The 25,338-nt window shown below is 43.1% G+C and overlaps 1 protein-coding gene and 1 long non-coding RNA gene across 3 annotated transcripts; one reads left to right on the top strand and one right to left on the bottom strand.

Annotated features, from left to right (window-relative positions):
• Positions 1-17: 17 nt before the first annotated feature.
• On the top strand, positions 18-15,841 carry LOC134299693 (uncharacterized). Its single transcript, XR_010006953.1, has 2 exons — positions 18-454; positions 13,320-15,841. It is a non-coding gene; the product is annotated as an uncharacterized LOC134299693 (long non-coding RNA).
• Positions 10,317-20,928, bottom strand: LOC134299692 (uncharacterized). 2 transcript variants are annotated; one of them, XM_062983378.1, is made up of 7 exons: positions 20,504-20,928; positions 19,514-19,591; positions 19,100-19,221; positions 17,298-17,435; positions 12,838-12,916; positions 11,817-11,937; positions 10,317-11,564 (listed from the first exon to the last, which is right to left on the bottom strand). In XM_062983378.1, exons 1-7 carry the CDS (start codon positions 20,641-20,643, stop codon positions 11,268-11,270), a joined length of 975 nt encoding a protein of 324 aa, XP_062839448.1. In that variant the 5' UTR covers positions 20,644-20,928; the 3' UTR covers positions 10,317-11,267. The 2 variants fall into 2 exon arrangements, with proteins under 2 accessions (XP_062839448.1, XP_062839449.1); XM_062983379.1 differs by having other exon boundaries at positions 19,514-19,588.
• Between the last annotated feature and the right edge of the window lie 4,410 nt (positions 20,929-25,338).

Genomic DNA, 25,338 nt, shown 5'->3' with positions numbered 1-25,338 from the left:
GGGGTATAAAAGGCGGAGAGCGCCGTCGTGGCTTCTCTGAAGAATCGAAAGGGCGTGGAATTAGTCGATATAGACGGTGAAATAAAAGAAATTACCTCAGAATGGCGTTCTGAGTAGGGTCTACGGAGAGAAAAATAATCACTTATTCGATCATTTTAATTAATTTGTTCGTTATTATCGCAGTATTGTCAAGGTTGCAACTTTCTTGACGGGGGAGGGGGGGAAGAGGCAAAATGGCGCATGCGCAGAGCGAGGCACTCGGCGCGCGGGATTGAGACGCAGGAGCGGATCCCGCCAATCAAACGAGATCTCGGCAGATGATTGGCCACAAGAGTTGGGTTCTTTTTCCCCTCCTATCCGCGAGAGGAGGAGGCGGGGCGAAAGAGCCAAGCGGCTATAAAAGGCGCGACCGTTACTTTTACCTCAGGATGGGACTCAAAACAGTCCCGAAACGGTAATACGATAATGAACATATAATAATGAATATATAGAACTAATTATTAGCATTATTATTATTGTTATATTATAATATTACAATATTATGGGACATCTGTAGGGAGACCAAGGGACTTGTTTATAAAGCTGTTGTCCTCCCAACCCTGTTCTAGGCCTTCGAAACATGGAGTGTCTACAGACAAATTTGTGAACATCCTACAGCTTCTCCCCAACGACATGATGTCAACAGTCTCCCAAAGTGACCCATTTAAAGTGGAATCAGGTGTCAAACTGGGATGTGTCATTGCTCCAACCTTATTCTCCATCTTCATCACTGATACTTCATTTTGTTGATTTGAAGCTTCCCACCAGAGTGGAAGTTATCCATCGGACAGATGGCAAGCTATTTAACCTTAGCAGACTGAACCAAGGTCACCACAACATCTGTTACAGAACTCTAATATGCCGATGATAATGTAGTCTGTGCACATTCAGAAGAAGGCCTACAAGCTGCTCTAAAAACCTTTGCAGAAGCATACGAGAAGTTCGGCCTCTCAATGAACACCGAGAAAGCCAAAGCGCTCTTCCAGCAGGCACCAGCCAATCCCTCTGCAATGCCAGGAATATTTATTTATTTACAGTATTTATATTCCGCCCTTCTCGCCCCGAAGGGGACTCATTACACATATAAGGCAAACATTCAATGCTTTTAACATAGAACAAATACAAGACAAACATAGGCTCCGAGCTCGCCTCGAACTCAACCTCTTGGTCAGAGTAATTGGTTGCAGCTGGCTGGCTGCTCATCAGCCTGCGCCACAGCCCGGGTCCGGAATACAGCTTAATGGTATAACATTTGAAAATGTTAGCCATTTCTGCTCCCTTGGCAGCCACTTCTCCACAAAAGTCAGCATTGAGACTGAAATACAATACCACCTGAGCTCTGCGAGTGCAGCATTTTTCCGAATGAAGCAGAGAGTGTTTGATGATCGAGATATCCGTAGAGAGACCAAGGTGCCTGTTTATAAAGCCATTGTCCTCCCAACCCTGCTCTACACCTGTGAAATGTGGACGGTCTACAGACGTCACACTCAACTCCTGGAAAATTTTCACTGAAAAATCCTGCAAAACTCTTGGGAAGACGGGGACAAATGTCAGCGTGCTGGAAGAAGCAAAGACCACCAACATTGAAGCGATGCTCCTACGCCATCAACTCCGCTGGACTGGCCACGTTGTCCAAATGCCCAAAGATCACTGTCTCCCAAAGCAGTTACTATACTCCCAACTCAAGAACGGGAAATGTAATGTTGGTGAACAAGAAAAGAGATTTAAAGATGAGATTAAAGCTAACCTTAAAAACTGACAGACACCGAGAACTGGAAAGCCCTGGTTGGCTCTTGAGTGCTCTAACTGGAGGTCAGCTGTGACCAGCAGTGCTGTGAAATTTGAAGAGGCACGAATGGAGGGTGAAAAGGAGAAACGTGCCGAGAGGAAGGCGCATCAAGCCAACCTTGACTGGAAACCGATGTCCTCACTGCGGAAGAACATGCGGGTCAAAAATAAGGTCTCCACAGCCACGTACGCATCCACCCCCCAAGACACTACACTTGGAAGGCCATCATACTCGGTCTACAAGGGATTGCCTAAGTCTGAGCGCAGTTCAAAGTGCTGGCTTTAGCCTACAAAGCCCTAAACGGTTCTGGCTCAGCTTACCTGTCTGAACATAGTTTCCCTTATGAACCACCTTGAAGATTAAGATAAACTGGGGAGGCCTTGCTCTCGGTCCCGCCTGCTTTGCAAGCACAACTGCTTAAAATTTTATATAATGTGATTTTATTTTACAATGGTATCTGTTTTATATGAATTGTTGTTTTGTAGATTGTTTTATATGAATTGTTTTTAGGCATTGAATTTTTGCCTATTTATTGTAAGCTGCTTTGAGTCCCCTCGGGGAGAAAGGCAGGGTAAAAGTGATGTAAATAAATAATAATAAATAAACTGGCGGGGATGAGAGACAGGGCTTTCTCTGTGGTGGCCCCTCGGCTGTGGAACTCCCTCCCTAGCAATATAAGATCAGCCCCCTCCTTTCTGGCCTTCAGAAGGAAAGTAAAAACCTGGCTCTGGGATCAAACCTTTGGATAATTGCACAGTGCAGTAATAGATGTTTAATATGTATAATGACCATAGAACGGTTTTAGATTTACGTTTTTTGAATGGCATGATTTTAACTGAATGCAGTGTTTTAAATGTCAATATGTTTTAAATGTTTCATCTTTAAATATTTCAAGCTTCTATTTTATATATGTTTTAAGGCATTGGACTGTTGCCATATGTAAGCCGCTTTGAGTCCCCTTTGGGTTGAGAAAGGCGGGATATAAATAGGGTAAATAAATAAAATAAGTAAAGTATAATGTAAAACCCATTCGATTCCAGAAACTGAATTCTCATTATAATTACTATTTATGTATGCTTTTTATTTAAAAAGTGGCTCACTGAGTTTAAAAAACAATACAATTCTTAAACTTATAGAATATAAATATTTACACAAAATTAAGCCTACCGTTATCAAAATGAGTCAGTTAAAATCACATTAAACAATGGTGAAACAAAACTGGAAGCCAGTGGGAGCAACATCCGGTGTCAGCCTGAGCAATATCCATGCCAAAACCTGGCCTTATTTACTATCCTTATAGCGGTATTTTGCAATTCTGGACTCACTAAACTACAGCTCCCAGGATCCCATCACATTGAATTAAAGTGGTATCAAATTGATTCCACAGTGTAGAATCTGGGTAGAATGGGCCGGGCTTTAGCACAGCAGGTTAACTACCAGCTGCAGTAAATCTTGCCAATCAAAAGGTTGGAAGCCCAGGTCAGGGTGAGCTCCTGGCCTTTGGCCCAGCTTCTGCCTACCTAGCAGTTCAAAAGCAAAATGTGAGTAGATAAATAGGTCCCACTTAAAAGAGGGGAGGTATTTTAGGGCACCCATAAGGGAATGCCAGAAAAATGCCAGTGATTCGATCAAGGAGGAAGTTTATGAACAAAGCTCTTCGGCTGGGAGGCGGAGTGACAGCACTGCCCAGTGGCCAGAACCAAGCACAAGCCTCCAAGATGCTGAAGATGGAGAAAATCCTATATATACCTGTCACGACCCAGGCTGCAGAGCACCAATAACCATACACAGAGGCCAGAATCTATCTAATATCTTTATTGTAGGAATATATAAAGTTAATAAAAACAAGTGTAGAAAATAGTCCAGAATTAGACCTTTCAGGAAAGGTCAGAATTAGTCCAAAAAAGCAATGTCCAATAAGAAATATTAAGGTCCAAAGTTGTAATCCAATAACCGAAACACTCACTTTGCCAAGCAAAGTGAGGGGAGATGACAAGGTCCTTTAGTCCATGAAACTTGAGCGAGGCTAGGAAATAACTTGATACTTGAAACAAGGCTTGAACGTGGAACAAGGTACTAAGAACAAGAACAAGGTCCGTGGAATACTTGATAAAATCCGTGGAACAAGGCAAGGATTGATCCTGGGAAACAAGGCAAAGTCCGTAGATAAACAAAGGCTGGGAAGCAAGGCGAAGGCTGGATAGCAAGACAAGGCTTGAGCAGGAGCGAGGCTTGAATCGGAGCGCGCTGTCCAGACACAACACGCTCCGTCGGCTGACGAATTGACTCCGCGAAGTTACTACGCGGGTAAAACACCTAAATAGAGTCTAACTTTCCCGCCGAAGCAGTTCTCTGGGAATCAGAACCGAAAGCTAAACTCTGAGACCAGATGTGAGACTCCCCAAAGATTCTCACGAGAAGCAGTCTTAATTGGCCACATTCTTAGCTGCAATCCTCGCACTCCTGCGCGAAGCTGATTCCAAACTTCTCTGTTGTTTACAAAACTCCCGGCGCAAGAACACGGGAGAAGTAGGTTCTGGGCTTGTTTGACATACTTCTGGGAGACAACTTTCTTGCAGGTGCAAGGTTCCCAGATCTGCCTGGGAAAGATCTGGCTGAGAGGAATCCAGTTCAGACTGGGAAGGTAAAAAACCCAAGTTTTCATCTTCATCAGGAATTACAATGTCCTGAGCAGGACTACAAGGCCCATGGGTCATCACACTATCCCCCTCCTCAAGGCCCCTCCCAAACTGGGGCCCTCTCCCCGAGGCGCGAGGTCGTGGTTTGGTGGGATAGGTCTGATGAAAGCGACGGGTTAGATCAGGAGCATGGACTGTGGAGGCGTCTTCCCAAGAGCGTTCCTCAGGGCCAAAACCCACCCAGTCAATGAGATATTGTAGGCGGCGGCGGTGAAAGCGAGAATCCAAAATGTCCTCAACCTCGAACTCCTCCTCCCCATTCATCAAAACAGGAGGGGGGGCCGGTTGGTCTGTATCAGGTCGCACACCATCCGCCGGAAGGAGCAGGGAACGGTGAAACACTGGGTGAATGCGCATTGAACGCGGAAGTTGGAGTTTGAAAGTCACGGGGTTTAATTGCGCCACCACTGGATAGGGACCAATGAAACGGGCATCTAACTTCCGGCAAGGGCGGTGGGAGGGCAGAAAGCGAGTGGACAGGAAAACCCGATCTCCTACCTTGATTTCGGGGCCCGGCTGGCGATGTTTGTCAGCGTGGCGTTTATAGTACTCCTTGGCTTGGTCCAGTTGCTGGAGCAAAAGTTGTTGCACCGCTGTGAGTTCCTGCAGCCAATCCTCTGCTGCGGGAACCTCTGAAGTTTCAATGACAGGGGGGAAGAAACGTGGATGGAAGCCGTAGTTTGCAAAGAACGGCGTTTCTTTTGTAGAAGCTTGAACTCCATTGTTGTAGGCAAACTCAGACAGTGGTAACAGAGAAGCCCAATTGTCCTGTTGATAGTTTACATAACAGCGAAGATACTGCTCCAAAGTGGCATTGGTGCGCTCCGTTTGCCCATCTGTTTGGGGATGATGAGCTGAAGATAAGCGAGAGTCTATGCCCAATAGTTTTTGTAGTGCCTTCCAAAAACGAGAGGTGAATTGAGATCCACGGTCTGTGACTAAACTCTTGGGCAATCCATGTAGTCTGAAAACATGTTGAAGAAATAGATCCGCAGTTTCCTTGGCCGTGGGGAGGCCTTCGCAGGGAATGAAATGGGCTAACTTGGTGAAAAGGTCCACCACCACTAAGATCGTGGTGAATCCACAGGAAGGTGGTAGGTCAGTGATGAAATCCGCGGAAATTATTTCCCATGGGCGAGATGGGGTAGGAAGGGGGTGTAAAAGCCCTGAGGGCTTCTCCCTTCGTATCTTGGAGCGCTGGCATACTGGGCAGGTGTTGACATATTTTTCCACATCCTTGCGGATCTTGGGCCACCAAAAATCCCTTAGGATCAAATGCATAGTTTTAAATAGTCCGAAGTGTCCTGCTGGTTTGCAGTCATGACACAGACGAAGCGCTTTTTCCCTGCCCGGTCCGGGTGGGATATAAACATGATTTCTATAGCAGAGCAGCCCATCTTTAAGCGAAAAGGGGAAATGCAGACCTTGGCGAAGTTGGTCCTGCGCCCAGGCATCTGCTTGCTGACTAGCCCTGATTTCTTGAGCACAGATGGGTCCTGGAGTAGGGGAAGTTGAACCAATGGGAATGGATTTGGTGTTCCCCACCGTGAGCGTGGCAAAGTTCTCAGGTTGTAGCAGTTGGGATTCAAAGGTCTCCTTGCGTCCTGCAGCGTATTCCGGTTTACGTGACAGGGCGTCTGCTTGCTTGGTTTGGGCTGGGGTCACATAATGGATCTGGAAGTTGAAACGTTCAAAGAATAAAGCCCAACGTTGCTGCCTCTGATTTAGTTTGCGGGCAGTTCTTAGATGTTCTAGATTACGATGATCAGTGTGGACTTCAATGGGAAATTTGGCCCCTTCTAGCCAATGTCTCCAAGTTTCAAAGGCTGCCTTTATGGCCAGTAGTTCTTTTTCCCAAATGGTGTAATTCCTCTCTGGTGTGGTTAGTTGACGAGAATAAAAGGCACAGGGGTGGAGGTGATCTCCCACCGGTTGTAAGAGTACAGCCCCAATTGCCACATCAGAGGCGTCCGCTTGCACCACAAAAGGGGTTCCAGGATTTGGGTGCTGTAGAATTGGCTGGGAGGTGAATAGTTTCTTTAGTTGCTGGAACCCTTTCTCTGCTTGATCAGTCCAGCGGAAAGGCTGCTTTCCACGGATGCAGCTAGTGATGGGGTCGGACCAGCGGGCAAAATCTGGAATGAACTTGCGGTAGTAGTTCGCGAACCCCAAGAAACGCTGCACCTCTTTCTTGTTAGTTGGCGCCCGCCATTCCAATACTGCTGAAACTTTGGCTGGATCCATGGAAAGCCCTAGAGGCGAGATGCGGTAACCAAGGAAATCTACCTCTTGTAGATCAAAGGCGCATTTTTCCAGCTTGGCATAAAGTCCATGATCCCGCAATCGTTGTAACACCATTTTGACGTGGTTCTCATGTTCTGATTGTGATCTGGAAAACACCAAAAAATCGTCCAGGTAGATTATCAAGAACCTGTCTAGATAGTCCTGAAAAATGTCATTGACAAAATGCTGGAACGTTGCGGGGGCTCCGCATAAACCGAAATTCATAACTCGGGACTCAAATAATCCGAATTTGGTCTGGAAGGCGGTCTTCCACTCGTCCCCTTCCCTGATGCGAACTAAGTTGTAAGCCCCCCGAAGATCCAGCTTGGTGTAAACCTTGGCTCCTCGAAGCCGATCCAGTAGATCCGAGATTAAGGGCAGGGGATAGCTGTTCCGCTTGGTGATATTGTTCAATGCTCTGTAGTCCACCACCAAGCGTAGTTCCCCTGACTTCTTCTTCACAAACATCACTGGGGAGGCGGCTGGGGATTGAGAGGGTCTGATGAATCCCTTGCGAAGGTTTGTCTCTAGGAATTCCCTGAGAGCTTCTTGCTCTGGTTCAGTCAGGGAGTAGAGATGCCCTCGCGGGATCGGGGCCCCCTCCACCAAGTCAATGGCACAGTCATAAGGTCTATGTGGGGGTAATTTTTCGGCTTCTTTCTCATTGAATACATCCCAATACTCGGAGTACTTCTTTGGCAAGGTGATGATGGGCTCGGTGTCTGTGGCATGGCATACCTTGGCTACGAGGCAATGGTTTTGGCAGTACGGTGAAGCAAACTGCAGTTCTCTGTTGGACCAGGAGATGTTAGGGTCGTGGAGAGTCAGCCATGGAATTCCCAAAATCACAGGGAAATGGGGGACCTCGGTAACAAAGAAGGAAATCTCTTCCATATGTTCCCTTATCCACATCCTGGTGGGTTCCGACCACTGACTTACGGGGCCCGTCTTGAGGGGACGGCCGTCTATGGCTTGCACCACACGGGCATTCTTGAAATCATGATATTGTAATCCCAGAGAGTCGGCATACTCTCTATCGATGAAATTGTTGGTAGCTCCAGAGTCTATCATGGCGTGGATCATGACGGGTCCCCTTTTTGCTGACCATAATGTGACCACGAGAAGGAACAGGACCCCGGTTGGCGGCTCTTGGATGGATTTTTTGACCGGGTTGGCGAGCCTCTCTACACCCGGTCGTTGGCTTCCCCCGCCGGCTGTGTGCCAGTCGGCTCAGACGCCTTCGTCTCCGTGGAGGACGCCGCCGCAAGACGGGCGGCAGGCTTCCCTTTGGCTGGGCACTCTCTGGCGAAGTGGCCCCCGTTCCCGCAGTACCAGCAGAGGTTTAAGCGTTGACGACGGGCCTTCTCGGCGGCATCTAGTCTGGGACGCACATTGCCCAACTGCATCGGCACCTCCTCGCCTCCTCTGGGGTATGGGGTTGGCGGTGGGGGTCTCCACACCGGACGTGGCTGAACGCTGGCGGGAGCGGGGGGTTTTGCCCCGGCTCTACTGCCCTGGCCTCGAACCCACTGTTTCCTGTTGGCAATCATGACTTCAGCCCGTAAACATTGATCAATGAGTGCCTCGAGGGTCTGGGGAGGATCCACCTTGGAGATTTCTTCCAGCATTTCAATGTTGAGACCCTCCCGGAATTGTCCCCTGAGGGCTACATCGTTCCAGCCGGTGTTGTGGGCCAGCACTCGGAACTCGGCTATATACTGAGACATAGGTCTGTCTCCTTGGAAAAGGCGACGGAGTTTGTGACCGGCTGCCTCCAAATTGTCCTCGATTCCCCAAGTCTCCTTGAGGTGGTCCAAGAAGTGTTGCGCTGATCTTAGGTGTGGAGAGGCTTGGTCGAACAGTGCCGTCGCCCAGCTGGCCGCTGGCCCGTCTAGAAGACTGTAAACCCATGCCACTTTGATGTCTTCTTGGGGAAACTCGGCAGCACGGGCCTCTAGATAAGCTTGACATTGGCGACGGAAGACATGAACCTTAGAAGCTTCTCCAGTAAACTTGGTTGGCAACGCCATGGCCGGAAGACGAACTCCGCGTTCCTTCAAACCCCTTATTTCTCCATCCTGTGCATTGAGCTTATCACGGATTCGGTCCACCTCTTCCTTGTCGATGGTGTAGGTAATCGGCTGGCCGCTCGGCCCAGGTACGACTCCGGTAGACATTCTGGCCGAGGTTAATTGGTGCTTAGGGTGGCGGAGTCAAACTGTCACGACCCAGGCTGCAGAGCACCAATAACCATACACAGAGGCCAGAATCTATCTAATATCTTTATTGTAGGAATATATAAAGTTAATAAAAACAAGTGTAGAAAATAGTCCAGAATTAGACCTTTCAGGAAAGGTCAGAATTAGTCCAAAAAAGCAATGTCCAATAAGAAATATTAAGGTCCAAAGTTGTAATCCAATAACCGAAACACTCACTTTGCCAAGCAAAGTGAGGGGAGATGACAAGGTCCTTTAGTCCATGAAACTTGAGCGAGGCTAGGAAATAACTTGATACTTGAAACAAGGCTTGAACGTGGAACAAGGTACTAAGAACAAGAACAAGGTCCGTGGAATACTTGATAAAATCCGTGGAACAAGGCAAGGATTGATCCTGGGAAACAAGGCAAAGTCCGTAGATAAACAAAGGCTGGGAAGCAAGGCGAAGGCTGGATAGCAAGACAAGGCTTGAGCAGGAGCGAGGCTTGAATCGGAGCGCGCTGTCCAGACACAACACGCTCCGTCGGCTGACGAATTGACTCCGCGAAGTTACTACGCGGGTAAAACACCTAAATAGAGTCTAACTTTCCCGCCGAAGCAGTTCTCTGGGAATCAGAACCGAAAGCTAAACTCTGAGACCAGATGTGAGACTCCCCAAAGATTCTCACGAGAAGCAGTCTTAATTGGCCACATTCTTAGCTGCAATCCTCGCACTCCTGCGCGAAGCTGATTCCAAACTTCTCTGTTGTTTACAAAACTCCCGGCGCAAGAACACGGGAGAAGTAGGTTCTGGGCTTGTTTGACATACTTCTGGGAGACAACTTTCTTGCAGGTGCAAGGTTCCCAGATCTGCCTGGGAAAGATCTGGCTGAGAGGAATCCAGTTCAGACTGGGAAGGTAAAAAACCCAAGTTTTCATCTTCATCAGGAATTACAATGTCCTGAGCAGGACTACAAGGCCCATGGGTCATCACAATACCTCTATCTACATACAATTGCCTATCTTGTCAATGTATAAACGGCTTTGAATATTTTCCGTATATGTGTGTTCTGTGATCCGCCCTGATTCACCTTCAGAGTGAGAAGGGCAAAATTTAAACACAATAAATAAATAATACACACTTGGTGAGATTGACTCAGGCCCCTTCTCCACTGCCATATAAAATCCAGATTATCTGCTTTGAATTGGGTTATATGGCAGTGTAGACTCGTATAATCCGGTTCATACCAGATAATGTGGAGGGGGACATAGGATCCTAGAATTGGAAGAGACCACAAGGACCATCCAATCTATATTATTATTCCCCACTTTATCTCCTGGAAACTCAAAAGTGGCTTAACATAAAAGTATCAGCATACCATTTAAAATAGACAAATATGCAAACATTAAAACAGGATTAAATATAAACAGTATTTTTTTAAAATCCCTATTAAAAGCATTAAAACATGTTCAGTGTTAAAAACCACAGTACGGCCTGAATTGACCTTCAAAAATTTTCTCTTTAAAACCTTCCTTCAGGCAGGAAGACAACCATCAAAACCCTCCTGACAGATGGCCACCCAGCTTCTACTTAACAATAAACATTACACTGCTTAACATGATTTTTGTTCCTGGGTTATAAATAACATTTCCTAATTGGGTCCATCACAAAAACATAGGAAAAGTTTATTAAACTGCAAAAACTTTGCTTTTGCAGGACATCCTGCAGCACATTTTGTGATAATTTTTCAATAAATATCTCACCGAGTCTCAACCAATTCAACCTAGTTTGTGGCAGCCACAATAACAAAGTTGCTAGAGTAGAACAACTACTTTCAAAGTGAGTACAGCACAATTAATCAGGAAATAACACTTCCAAACCAGAAACAGAACATTTTTCAAATTTTGTTACATGGTGTTACAGGTCTCCTCCCTTTGTAGTAGAATCCTGGAGTTGGAAGAGACTCATCTTCTGCTTCAATCAAAGCCCTCCTGACAGATGGCCACCCAGCTTCTATTGAAAAGCCTCTGGAAGGAGACTTCATTGAACTCTCACGCAGCAGAACAGCTCTGATGGTCAGGAAGTTCTTCCTCATGTCTACCTGGAATCTCGTTTCCTGCTATTCGAATCCATAGCTCCATTGTGTAATGGTCTCCAGAGCACCCTCCTCAATGGGACATCCTTCCAAATATTGAAGCATGGCTCTTGTGTCCGCTTCTTTCAACTATAACCAAAACAGACCCAGTTCTTTCAGCTGCTCCTCAGGGGGATTCATAGTTTCCAGACCTTTGTTCATCTTGGTGGCCCTTCTCTGGACATGTTCCATGATGATGGTGGTGTTGGTGAACCTCAACCAACCGGAAAGCCCGCAGTACTCCTGCCACCTGCAAACAGAGGTCCTTCGATATGTCGATGAAGGGACAGCTCAAGGTCTGGATGCTACGGAGAACATTCAGCAGGAAGATCAGCAACGGCTGCAGGATGCGCTCGAAGATTGCTGACAGGACAGGTACCAGCATCTGGTCACCGATGGCGGTCAGCAAGCCCACCACCAGCACCTGGAAGGACAGAAGAATAGCATATAGTTTAGAGCAGGCATGGGCCAACTTCGGTCCTCCCTCCAGGTGTTTTGGACTTCAACTCCCACAATTCCTAACAAATAAAAACCTGATTATCTGCTTTGAACTGGATTATCTGGCAGTGTAGACTCATATAATCCTGTTCCAAACCGATAATGTGGATTATCTGCCTTGATATTCTGGGTTATATGGATGCGTGGAAGGGCCATAAATGGAATAGAATCCTCTCACCTGGAATACTGATTTGCCTAGAAAATGGACCAATTCCAGCAGGAACAACGTGGGGATGTTTACAAGGATCCTCAAGAGGGCAAAGAACTCTTTCAGCCTTTGCTGGACCACTTTCTCAGAACTGTCCAAAACAAGACGAAAACAGGTTCAGCCAAAGGTCCTTTTTCTGGTCTTCTTATCTACCGATTCCTAGCACTAACAGAGTAGAACAACAACACTAATAGAGTAATACGTCATCATCATATTCTGCTATTCTCTCCTGATTGAGACCCAAAGCAGCTTCCAGATGGTTCAGCTGAGCCATAGCTGTTAAAGTGGCGTCAAACTGCATACATTCTACAGAGCAGATGCACCCATAGAGGCAACAGGAACTTGCAAAACGTAAAGGTCTATATATTGTAAACATGTGCAGTTCTTCAAGAACAAGCCTGCAAAAGTTCCTACAAAGACACCGACACACATCTGGAGAATCTCTTACATGTAATCTATAATATATAATTAATATTATTATATTGTATTATATGGTGTTACAATCTAATATCAATATTATATGTATATACAATATATTATATTATTGTAAATTATATTGTATTATATTATATCATTGAAAGGAAAATAAGTTCTGTATATACTCGAGTATAAGCCTAGTTTTTCAGCCCTTTTTTAGGGCTGAAAAAGCTCCCCTCGGCTTATACTCGAGTGAGGATCCTGGCTGGCTTATGTTTGGGTCGGCTTATACTCAAGTATATAGGTAATCAGGCTTAGACAGTCTTTATCTTGTTAAAGTCTTATTATTATCATAAATTACAATTTTATGTAAACATTCAAAAACATTTAACCTATCGATGCCTCAAATAATGTAATTTTATTAGTTTTTATTTCTATTTTTGAAATTTGCCAGTAGCTGCTGCATTTCCTACCCTCGTCTTATACTCGAGTCAATAGGCTTTCCCAGCTTTGTGATAAAATTAGGTGCCTCGGCTTATATTCGGGTCAGCTTATACTCGAGTATATACGGTACCTTTTGGCTCGTTCCAGCATGGAGACCGAATCCCTTCCGGAGTGGAACAAGGGCTGCTTTCCATAGTCAGTCCATGTCGCTGAAAAATAGGGGGAAATAATAATAATAATTATAATAATAATAGGATTGATAAGAAGCAACTGGGAAAGCTGAGATGATACAAGGATTTAAAGATTGAACTGTAAAGACTCTGGCACAAGCCATTCAAAGGGGTGCCAGTGGTGACCGGCACACTGGGTGCAGGGCCTAAAGACCTTGGCCAGCAATTAAAACCAATCAGCGCTCACAAAATCACCATCTATCAGCTGCAAAAGGCCACCCTACTCGGACCTGCATGCATTATTCGCCAATACATTGCATAGTGCTAGACACTTGGGAAGTGCCCGACGTGTGATCCAATACAACAGTCAGTGTAGTGATCTTGTTTGCTGTGTACTAATCTTGTTGTGTATTAAATAACAAATAATAATATATTGATGCAGTGCAAATCTTGGATGCATTTGATCTGGAAGAGGATGCTGAGAAGAGAAGAAGAGACTGCCCTCTTGTGGCGAGAAATGATCCCAAATTCAACGAATGGGTGGCACATTAATTATCCCAAAATCCTGAATCAGAAATCGTCCAGGTAACAAAATCCTTGCTTTCTGATGGATCAAAAATGTTGTTTTGTGCACACAATATTGTGTAACATTACTTTCATGCTATGTTTATAGGCTGCGTATGAAACATTAATGAATTTTATTTTTTGACTTGGGTTCCCGCCTCCAAGATGATGATGATGATGATGATGATGATGATGATGATGATGATGATGATGATTATTATTATTACAGTAGAGTCTCACTAATCCAAGCCTCGCTTATCCAAGCCTCTGGATAATCCAAGCCATTTTTGTAGTCAATGTTTTCAATATATCGTGATATTTTGGTGCTAAATTCGTAAATACAGTAATTACATCATAACATTACTGCGTATTGAACTACCTTTTCTGTCCAATTTGTTGTATAACAGGATGTTTTGGTGCTTAATTTGTAAAATCATAACCTAATTTGATGTTTAATAGGCTTTTCCTTAATCCCTCCTTATTATCCAAGTTATTCGCTTATCCAAGCTTCTGCCGGCCCGTTTAGCTTGGATAAATGAGACTCTACTGTATTATTATCATTATTATTATTATTTACTGTATGTATTTGTGCTCCTCTTTTCCCCAGATTGAGAAATCAAGAAGCAATACAGGTAAAAAAGATGGAAAGAGCAGTAAACCAAATCAATAATTACAATGATATCCATATATATGTATCTATATATACATATATCTCAAATCCAAAACATTCCTCATCCTGAGCATTTCAGGTTATGAGATAAGCAACCTGTATGCATGAACTAAAATACAAAGAAAGTAAAATCAAATACGATTAAACAAAATATAGCAAAGGCAACACCTTGCTATATCTTGAGGGATCTACGAGTCTTAGCAGATCACAAGTTCTGGGTTTTATAGTTTGGCGAGGCACCAACACTATTTTGCAGGCAAGGCATAAAGGCCGTGCAAAACTATAACTCCCAGGACTATAACTATATAACTATAACTCACTTTATTTTGAATGTTTTTATATTGTGGAATGATTTTTTTAATTGTAAGTCGCTTGGAGCACTCTGGTGGAGAGCGACTAATTAAGAAATAAAGTGAAGTGAAGTGAAGGATCCCATAGTATTTCGCCATGGCAGTTAAAATGCTCTCAAACTGCATTAATTCTGCAGTGTGGCTGCATTCCTAGCCTCTGCTGTCCATTCATCTCAGGCCCCTTCTACACTGCCATATAATCCAGATTATCAAGGCAAATAATCCACATTGGATATGCGTCTAGAGTGTCATATAATCCAGTTCAAAGCAGATAATCTGGATTTTATATGGCAGCATAGAAGGGGCCTCAGAGAGAGAGAGAAAAACAACCCAAATTTTGCAATTTACAGAAAAGATGCAAATACTGTCAACACTGTAAGGGACTGCACTGTTTGGGGTTTTCCAAGGAAGCGTCTACACTGTTGAAGAATGCAGTTTGACACCTGTGGCTGAATGCTATGGAATCCTGGGAGTTGTAGTTTTATAAGTTCTTTAGCCTTTTCTGCAAGAGATGATTAGCACTTCCCCAAACTATAACTCTCATGACTGCTTAGTACTGAGCCATGGCAGTTTAAAGTGCATTAATTCTATAGTGTAGATGCATGAATCCCATGAAGACAGAGGGATGGCAAACCTGAGGTGCATGAGAACCACAAAAGAGTTCTGCTACAATTTTATGAATATGTGGTGATGTGATTGTGTCTTTCCAGCCCCAGAAGGCATCGGAGGCTTTCAGTTCCTCCTTGCGTTTCCATTTTTGTGTCCCTTTCTTTCCGGAGATGGTTCCTCTTCTTGGGGGCCCAACGAAGATATATATATCTTTTTACTTGAATCCTGAGTTTTGCAAGGACAGAGTTGTAGCAATTAAAGCCAAAGAGCTATTATTTGTGTATGGTCTCAATGCCTTTTTAAATCAGGTCTTAACTTCTCACGATGTGTCCAAAGTCTGATAGCCTCCCAACTTCCACATTTCAGGCTCATTAATTTGATTTATTTTTCCCAGCACTCCATGGTCATGCATTGCATTATACTTTGCTTCTACACTGTAGGATGAATGCAGTTTGATACCACTTGGGACTCCTATGGTTAAATGCTATGGGAATGATGGGAGTTGTACTTATAGCACCTTTAACTTCCTCTATGTTTACAAGTCTCACTTAGTGCACTTTGATCAGCCTATCCTTATGTTTTTATTGATGTGTTTTAACTTTGTCTTATTAATGGTTTGATTTTAATCATATGTTTTAATTTTTCATTTGTGCGTTTTCGGTGTTTGATGTTTTTGTATGTATACTCTTTTGCATTTGTAAGCCTCCCTGAGTCCCTGCGGGGAGATAGAGGCGGGGTACAAGAATAAAATTATTATTATTATTATTATTATTATTATTATTATTATTATTATTATTATTATTATTATTACTTTTTCTAAGATCTTTACCCTTCTCTGAGAAAAGTTTGGGTGCCTTGCCAAACTACAGGACCCTATAGCGCAGAGCCATGGCAATTAAAGGCTGGATCTATACTGCTATATAATCTAGATGATAAAAGCAGGTAATCCAGTTTATCTGCTTTGAAGTGGATTATATGATTCTACACTGCTATATAATCCAGTCCAAAGTAGATAATCTGGATATTATAGAGCAGCATAGAAGGGGCCTGGGTCTATACTGCCATATAATGTAGTTCAAAGCAGATAATCTGGATTTTATATGGCAGCATAGATGGGGACAAAGGGCCGGGCTGTGGGGCAGCGGGTTAGTAGCCAGCTGCAATAAATCACTACTGACTGAGAGATCATGAGTTTGAAGCCAGCCCACGTCAGATTGAGCGCGTGACCATTAAAAATAGCCCAGCTTGTTGTTGACTTAAGCAACCCGAAAGATAGGTGCATTTATCAAGTAGGAAATTTAGGTACCGCTTATGCGGGGAGGCTAATATAACTAATTTACGACACCACAAAAATTATCCAGCAGCGTGCGGAAAGGAATGAGGAAGCAATCCATCAATGGACTTTGTGTCACAGTGGATGATGAAAAAGCAGCTCCCCCTATGGCCAGAATCGAGCATGCCCTCAAGAAGCCTGGAAGCTGGAAAATGTTAAATTGCCTCTGTGTCTGTCTATATATGTTGTATGTCTAATAATGGCATTGAATGTTTGCCATATATATATATGTACATTGTGATCCGCCCTGAGTCCCCTTCGGGGTGAGAAAGAAGGGCAGAATATAAATACTGTCAATAAATAAAAATAAAGTGGTCTCGAACTACATTAAGTTTAGAGTATGGAATTAAGTTTAGAGTTAGGAATCCATTGGGACTCAAAACCGACGCCATCATCCCTGTGACATTGCAAGAGGCCACCCTTCGGTCCAAATATCAGAGCCCAATCCATCATTATTACTACTAGCTGTGCGTTGCTGTGGCTGATGGAAATGCTTTGTTGGCCAGGTGGAATAGCAGTGAATAGCCTTGCAGCCTCAAAAGCCTGAGCCCTGGCTGGACCCCGGCACCATTGTGGCCAAGGGGGTTGCTAGGAGACAAAGTGGGCGGAGCCTAAAGGGGGCAGGGCCTACCCTTCTGACCAGCAACCAGGGTTGAAAGCGGCTCTTTCTCGTTCTCTAATTTGGACTTTATTTTCCAGGTTTTTTGTTTGAAAGACATAGATTGGATGACTCTGTCTTTTGTGGCCAAATTTGGTGTGATTTGGTTCAGTGGTTTTGTTGTTTACTTAGCCCTACAAACATATATTACATTTATATATATATAGATGATGATGATGATGATGATGATGATGATTACCATCATCATCATCTTTGGCCATAGAAAGGCAACTTACCTTCCGTCTGGGTTCCTGTGCTGAGGGTCTGGGTCCCACCCTGAGCCCTGGGTTCAAGCCAAGCATCGTCCGAATGGCTCCACTCCTGTCTCGTCTCAACTTGGGCCGGTTCTGGCTTCAGTGGAGGGATGGAATCGCCTAAAGTGATAAGACAGAACCAAGCACACACTAACACCAACATCATTTTGGGATCCGCAATCCAGTCCTTGCCCTAAAGCCAGGCGTTTGGGTTTTCACAGCCTCTTCCATTGGATATAGACTGAGAATCCTAGAGTTGGAAGGGGTCCATAGAGTCCATCCAATCCAACCCCCTTTTTGGCCAGGCAGGAACACACAACCCAAGCCTTCCCAACAGATGGCAGAAGTATCTCAAGATATAGAGAAGCAAGTGAGAATATTTTCTGCAAGCAAGTTCCTCCAAACCGAAGGTGCATCCACACTGAAGAATTAATGCAGTTTGAAACTACTCGGGCCCCATCTACACTGCCTTATAAAATCCAGAATATCTGCTTTGAATTGGATTATGTGTTTTGTTTCACTATGTTATTGTATAAGCATTCTTACTGGATGTTGTTGTGTGTCTGGTATGTATTTTATTTTGTTTTGTTGTAATTGCTTGGGTTTGGCCCCATGTGAGCCGCCCTAAAGTCCCTTCAGGGAGATGGAGGCGGGGTACAAAAATGAATTTGTTGTTATTATTATTATTATTATTATTATTATTATTATTATTATTATTATTATTATTATTATTGTATGACACAGCAAACAAGATAGATATGCTGGTCCTGATAGCGGCTGAGTTTTTCCTGTTGTTTTTCACCTGGGATGGCGACATCAATGATCCAAACCTTTTTCTTTTCCACAACTGTGATGTCTGGTGTGTTGTGTTCCAGAACTTTGTCAGTCTGGATTCGGAAGTTCCACAGTATCTTTGCGTGCTCATTTTCCAATACTTTTGCAGGTTTGTGATCCCACCAGTTCTTTGCTACTGGGAGGTGGTACTTGAGGCATAAGTTCCAATGAATCATTTGGGCCACATGGTTGTGCCTCTGTTTGTAGTCTGTCTGTGCAATTTTCTTACAGCAGCTGAGGATATGATCAATGGTTTCATCGGCTTCCTTGCACAGTCTGCATTTTGGGTCATCAGCTGATTTTTCGATCTTGGCCTTAATGGCCTTTGTTCTGATGTCTTGCTCCTGGTCTGCAAGGATCAGGCCTTCTGTCTCCTTCTTCAGGGTCCCATTCGTGAGCCAGAGCCAGGTCTTCTCCTTGTCAGCTTTTCCTTCAATTTTGTCAATTTTGTCTATTATTATTATTTTATTGTATGACACAGCAAACAAGATAGACATGCTGGATTTCGTATCACAAAATCACAAGTCGAACACTTCCCAAGTGTCTAGGACTGTGTGATGTATTTTCGGATGATGCGTGCCAATCCCAGCAGGGTGGCCTTTTGCAGTTGGCAGATTGTAATTTTGTCAATATCTATTGTCTATTGTTTCCAAATGCCGGCTGAGATCTTTTGGCATGGCACCCAGTGTGCCCATCACCACCGGGACCACCTGCACTGGTTTCTGCCAGAGTCTTTGAAGTTCAATCTTGAGGTCCTTAATATTATTATTATTATTATTATTATTATTATTATTATTATTATTATTATTAGACAGTGTAGAAGGGGCCTCAAATTGCCACGGCTCAATGCCATACAAGCCTGGGATTTGCAATCTGTCGAGGCCTTTGGGGGCAATTTGATAGGTCTTTTCCTGCATTGGTTTGTCCCCTTTACAATGAAGGATATTTACCTATTAATATCTCCCTGGGGTCTTCAAACGGGGGGTCCGTCCAGGTCTCCTCCTTCCCTGAGAAGTTTTGGTTTAGTTCAAAAGTATCAGGAATTCCCCCGCAGTCCACATTCCTCCAAAGGCTGGAAAGATGGAATCAGAAGTATAAAAATCTCATTAATAGTATAATAAATGCATCACTAAAAAAAAAAAATTCATAGTCCCAAAGGGAGTGCTTTTAAGGGATTTTGTCCTAGGGTCATCTAGAGATAATGTAGTCTGACCCCACTTGAACTGCCCTGTGAAAGGGCTTGCGTAATTACAACTACTACTATTCCAAAGCATCGAGTCGTTCAAGTGGTATCAAACTGCATTAACCCTACCATGTAGACACACTCGTGATCTAAGGACACATAATAAAAACAGCAGACTTACCCATTATGCTGAAGGATTTCTTCTTCTTTCCCGCGGCAGACTTTTCTCCAGTTTGTAGGCCACACTCCTCCACGACTGCTATATAAAATGGGCCAAAAATTAAACACCCAATTAAAGAAAGAATATATTTTTAACTGCTTCACTTTGAGCCTCATTTCAGAGAGGAAAGCAGGGTAAATCAAAATAATAATAATAAGTATAATAATAATAATAAGTATAATAAATAATAATAAATAACAAAATCAAAAGTGTTCGACTTGTGGTTTTGTGACACGAAATCCAGCATATAAATCTGGTTTGCTGTATCATGCTGTGACTTTGTATCAATAATAATAATAGATTTGGAAGCTGTGCCAATGATACCCACAAAGTGCCAATCATTTCTGCTTTGAGGCTTGTTTGAGTGATGAAAATGGGGATAATAATAATATTAGTAATAATAGTAACAGTCCTAAACACTTGGGAAGTGTTCGACTTGTGATTTCGTGATACAAAATCCAGCATATATATATCGTTTGCTGTGTAATTTTGTGTCTTTGTATCAATAACAACAACACTAAATACATCACACAGTCCTAGACACTTGGGAAGTGTTCGACTTGTGATTTTGTGTAACGAAATCCAGCACATCTATCTTGTTTGCTGTGTCATACAATAATAATAATAAATAACAACCTCTTTTAAACCCCTCTGAAACAAATAAATTAAACAAACCTCTTTTCAATCTCTCTCCCCATCGCTTTGCACCAGGGCAGTTAAAGTGGGGTGAAACTGCATTCATTCTACAGTGCAGATGCACCCACAGATAATATGTTTGCATCAGGGAAAATGCATCACACAAATAAATTAAAAAATAAAAATAAAATAATAACATGCATCCCAATAGCATCACGTTCGGGCAAACTGTATTAATTCTATAGTGCAGATGCACCCATATATAATACGTTGCCATCATAGAAATAAATTAAGGCAAAGATAATAACAACATACCTCCAAATAGGATCATGTTTGGGCTCTTCCGTAGCTTGGCGAATTTGGTTTCCACTCTGCCATTGCTCTGCCATTGATGTGTAAATAACCTCCGGACCGGATCCTGGTTGCTTCTTCTTCCTACTCATCCCTTTTCCCATTCTTATAGATATGTGTGTGTTTTGGGTGTGTATTATAAAGATAATTATTTATAATTATTATTTATATATTATTATTTATATATTATTAATTATTATTTGCGCAGATTTTCTCCCCACTCAAAGGCCCCTTCCACACCACTGAATAAAATCCCACATTATATGCTTTGAACTGGATTATATGGCTGTGTGGACTCAGATAACCCAGTTCAAAGCAGATATTGTGGATTATTCTGCCCTGATATTCTGAGTTATATGACTGTGCAGATGGGCTCAAAGCAGCTCGGGGTATCTATAGCTCCAATCTTCTCTCCTCCCTTTTTCTTCCTCCAAAGGCAATTATTAATATTATTAATATTATATTAATTGTAACATTATTTTTTTTCTCTATGAGGACTCAAAGCAGCCATATACATATGTATATGTATATGTGTGTCTGTCTATGTGTGTGTATATATATATATAAATAAGTAAGTGTGTGTGTACACAGTAGAATCTCACTTGGATAATAAGGAGGGATTAAGGAAAAGCCTATTAAACATCAAATTAGGTTATGATTTTACAAATTAAGCACCGAAACATCATGTTATACAACAAATTTGACAGAGTAGTTCAATACGCAGTAATGTTATGTTGTAATTACTGTATTTACGAATTTAGCACCAAAATATCATGATATATTGAAAACACTGACTACAAAAATGGTTTGGATAATCCAGAGGCTTGGATAAGTGAGACTCTACTGTACTTTGCCCTCCTATGAACCAATGATGATCAGAGCTGTTTGACAGAGGAAAACATAATAATAATAATAATAATAATAATAATAATAATAATAATAATAATAATAATAATATGCTGCTGCCTGTTAGTCTGATAGTCTCTTTCTCTGGAGGCTTTTAAGCTGAGATTGGATGGCCATCTGTCGGGAAGGATTTGATTATGTCTTCCTGCATGGCAGAAGTGGGTCGGACTAGGTGACCTCTGGGTTTCCTTTTAATAATAATAATAATAATAATAATAATTTTTTTATTTGTATTCCGCCCTATCTAGTACGATATATGCTACCTGGGAGCCTGTTGGAAATGCTTTTAAGCAGAGGCTGGGTGGCCATCTGTCAGGAGGGATTTGAATGTGTCTTCCTGCATGGCAGAAGTGGGTCGGATTAGATGACCTCTGGGTTTTCTTTTAATAATAATAATAATAATAATAATAATAAAAAACTTTATTTGTATTCCGCCCTATCTAGTACGATATATGCTACCTGGGAGCCTGTTGGAAATGCTTTTAAGCAGAGGCTGGGTGGCCATCTGTCAGGAGGGATTTGAATGTGTCTTCCTGCATGGCAGAAGTGGGTCGGATTAGATGACCTCTGGGTTTTCTTTTAATAATAATAATAATAAAAAAAACTTTATTTGTATTCCGCCCTATCTAGTACGATATATGCTACCTGGGAGCCTGTTGGAAATGCTTTTAAGCAGAGGCTGGGTGGCCATCTGTCAGGAGGGATTTGAATGTGTCTTCCTGCATGGCAGAAGTGGGTCGGATTAGATGACCTCTGGGTTTTCTTTTAATAATAATAATAAAATAAAAAAAACTTTATTTGTATTCCGCCCTATCTAGTACGATATATGCTACCTGGGAGCCTGTTGGAAATGCTTTTAAGCAGAGGCTGGGTGGCCATCTGTCAGGAGGGATTTGAATGTGTCTTCCTGCATGGCAGAAGTGGGTCGGATTAGATGACCTCTGGGTTTCCTTTTAATAATAATAATAATAATAATAATAATAAAACTTTATTTGTATTCCGCCCTATCTAGTACGATATATGCTACCTGGGAGCCTGTTGGAAATGCTTTTAAGCAGAGGCTGGGTGGCCATCTGTCAGGAGGGATTTGAATGTGTCTTCCTGCATGGCAGAAGTGGGTCGGATTAGATGACCTCTGGGTTTCCTTTTAATAATAATAATAATAATAATAATAATAATAATAATAATAATAATAATAAAACTTGTATTCCGCCCTATCTAGCACAATATATGCTACCTGGGAGCCTGTTGGAAATGCTTTTAAGCAGAGGCTGGGTGGCCATCTGTCGGGAGGGATTTGATTGTGTCTTCCTGCATGGCAGAAGTGGGTCGGATTAGATGACCTCTGGGTTTTCTTTTAATGATAATAATAATAATAATAATAATAATAATAATAATAATAATAACTTTATTTGTATTCTGCCCTATCTAGCACAATATATGCTACCTGGGAGCCTGTTGGAAATGCCTTTAAGCAGAGGCTGGATGGCCATCTGTCGGGAGGGATTTGATTGTGTCTTGCTGCATACAGAAATGGGTTGCACTAGATTACTTTTGGGGTTCTATAAACTATTCCAAAAAAAGCCACAGCTTTCCTGTAAAGACACATTAAAAAACAATAGCAAGTTCAGTTCTCCATTCATTCCTTATGATAGGCTTCATTGGGATTATAAGTCCCATCATTCTTCACAATTGGAGTAGAACTAAACCAATGCAAAGATAATCAAGGGGAATTTCAGAAGGCAATGTTTATTCCATTGATACAATAGGTACAGATTGCAAATCAGTCCCATCGCATGCCCCATTATACAGATCAATATTATCATTATACAGACCTTTATCTCTACCTGGCCTACCTTGCAAGGTTGTTGTTAAGATCACGGAGAGCAGCAGCAGCAGCAGCAAGCGAAGAATCCTCCTAAGGAAAACAACGGCGCATCACTCTACAATTTCTATCTCTACGGTCCCGGCTTGAGCGACAGCGAACGGACCGTTTTGATTGGCCTACGAAACACCCGCCTCCTTAATTTTGCATATCTCCGCCCACGCAGTGACGCAATCGTTCGGCAATATCCGCTTTATCTATTCTCAGCAGAGGAAGAAAGGGGCGGGGGAAACAGAAAGGGGGAGGAGTTAAGGGCGTGGCCTGGCTCTTAAAGGGGACGCTATTATTTATGAGTTCCCTTGATGTTTGTTGTTTAACTTTGTATTGCTTTTTTAACACGCTTTGGGTCCCCATTGTGGGAGAAAAGCGGCATATAAATAAAGATTTGTTATTAGCTAGCTTGGCTACCCAGCATTGATTCGATACTGTTTCTGTTCTGCTGCTGTAGAAGGTTTTTCAGTGCTGACTGAGTCCTGCTGAAAAAGGGAGTGTGTACTCAGAGAGGCCTTGCTACTTTGAGGCCTGTTTGCTGCTGAGAAAAGAAGGTGAAGCATCAGGAGTGCATGAAGCCAATTGGCTGAGCCTGCAAAGACCTGGGCATTGATTGGATACTGTTTCTATTCTGCTGCTGCAGAAGTTTTTCAGTGACTGAGTACTGCTGAAGAAGAGAGCTGTGTACTCAGAAAGGCCTTGCTATTTTTGAGGCCTGTTTGCTGCTGAGAAAAGACGGTGAAGATTCAGGAGACCATGAATCCGATTGGCTAAGCCTGCAAAGACCTGGGCATTGATTTGATACTGTTTCTGTTCTGCTGCTGCAGAGTTTTTTCAGTGAGGACTGAGTACTGCTGAAAAAGGGAGCTGTGTACTCAGAGAGACCTTGCTATTTTGAGGCCTGTTTCCTGCTGAGAAAAGAAGGTGAAGAACCAGGAGTGCATGAAGCCGATTGGCTGAGCCTGCAAAGACCTGGGCATTGATTTGATACTGTTTCTGTTCTGCTGCTGCAGAGTTTTTTCAGTGAGGACTGAGTACTGCTGAAAAAGGGAGCTGTGTACTCAGAGAGACCTTGCTATTTTGAGGCCTGTTTCCTGCTGAGAAAAGAAGGTGAAGAACCAGGAGTGCATGAAGCCGATTGGCTGAGCCTGCAAAGACCTGAGCATTGATTCGATACTGTTTCTGTTCTGCCGCTGCAGAAGTTTTTCATTGCTGACTGAGTACTGCTGAAAAAGAGAGCTCTGTTCTCAGAAAGGCCTTGCTACTTTGAGGTCTGTTTGCTGCTGAGAAAAGAAGGTGAAGCATCAGGAGTGCATGAAGCCAATTGGCTGAGCCTGCAAAGACCTGGGGATTGATTCGATACTGTTTCTGTTCTGCTGCTGCAGACGTTTTTCAGACCTAACTGAGTACTGCTGAAAAAGGGAGCTGTGTACTCAGAGAGGCCTTGTTATTTTGAGGCCTGTTTGCTGCTGAGAAAAGAGGGTGAAAAACCAGGAGTGCACAAAACCAATTGGCTAAGCCTGCAAAGACCTGGGCATTGATTTGATACTGTTTCTGTTCTGCTGCTGCAGAGCTTTTTCAGTGCTGACTGAGTACTGCTGAAAAAGGAAGCCTAGGCTGTTAGGAATTGTGGGAGTTGTAGTCCAAAACACCCGGAGGGAGGGCCCAAGTTTGCCCATGTCTGGTGTACACTTTGGAAATAAATACACTAAGCCCTTGTCTTAATTATATGCAAGCTGGGAGTTGTAGTTTTTGGGAGTTGTAATTTCACAAGGTCTTGATCCTCCTGTGCTCAAGGATCAAGGCCTTGTGAAACTACAACTCCAGCAATTCCATACGGCATTGAAAGTGGCCTCAAACCCAATCAGTTCTACAGTATATGCGCAGGTGCAGCAGAACCATGGGAGTTGTAGTTCCACTTTCTGCAAACTACAACTCCCAGGATTCCATAGTTCAAAATAGTGTGTATATTGGCGCCATAGGTCTACACAGTGAGGCCGGATCTAAAGTGCCATAT

Source organism: Anolis carolinensis, chromosome 5 (genome assembly GCF_035594765.1).
Source record: "Anolis carolinensis isolate JA03-04 chromosome 5, rAnoCar3.1.pri, whole genome shotgun sequence".
Lineage (NCBI taxonomy): Eukaryota > Metazoa > Chordata > Lepidosauria > Squamata > Dactyloidae > Anolis > Anolis carolinensis.
This window is presented reverse-complemented; position numbering and strand designations above follow the sequence as displayed.

Excerpts from the sequence above, each read along its gene's own strand:
- LOC134299692 (XM_062983378.1), bottom strand. The coding sequence starts at position 20,643 with ATGGGAAAAGGGATGAGTAGGAAGAAGAAGCAACCAGGATCCGGTCCG. Across the intron at positions 17,436-19,099 it reads CCCCAGGGAGATATTAATAG|GCGATTCCATCCCTCCACTG; the intron begins GTAAATATCCTT and ends TTATCACTTTAG. Across the intron at positions 11,565-11,816 it reads TAGGCAAATCAGTATTCCAG|GTGCTGGTGGTGGGCTTGCT; the intron begins GTGAGAGGATTC and ends CTGTCCTTCCAG.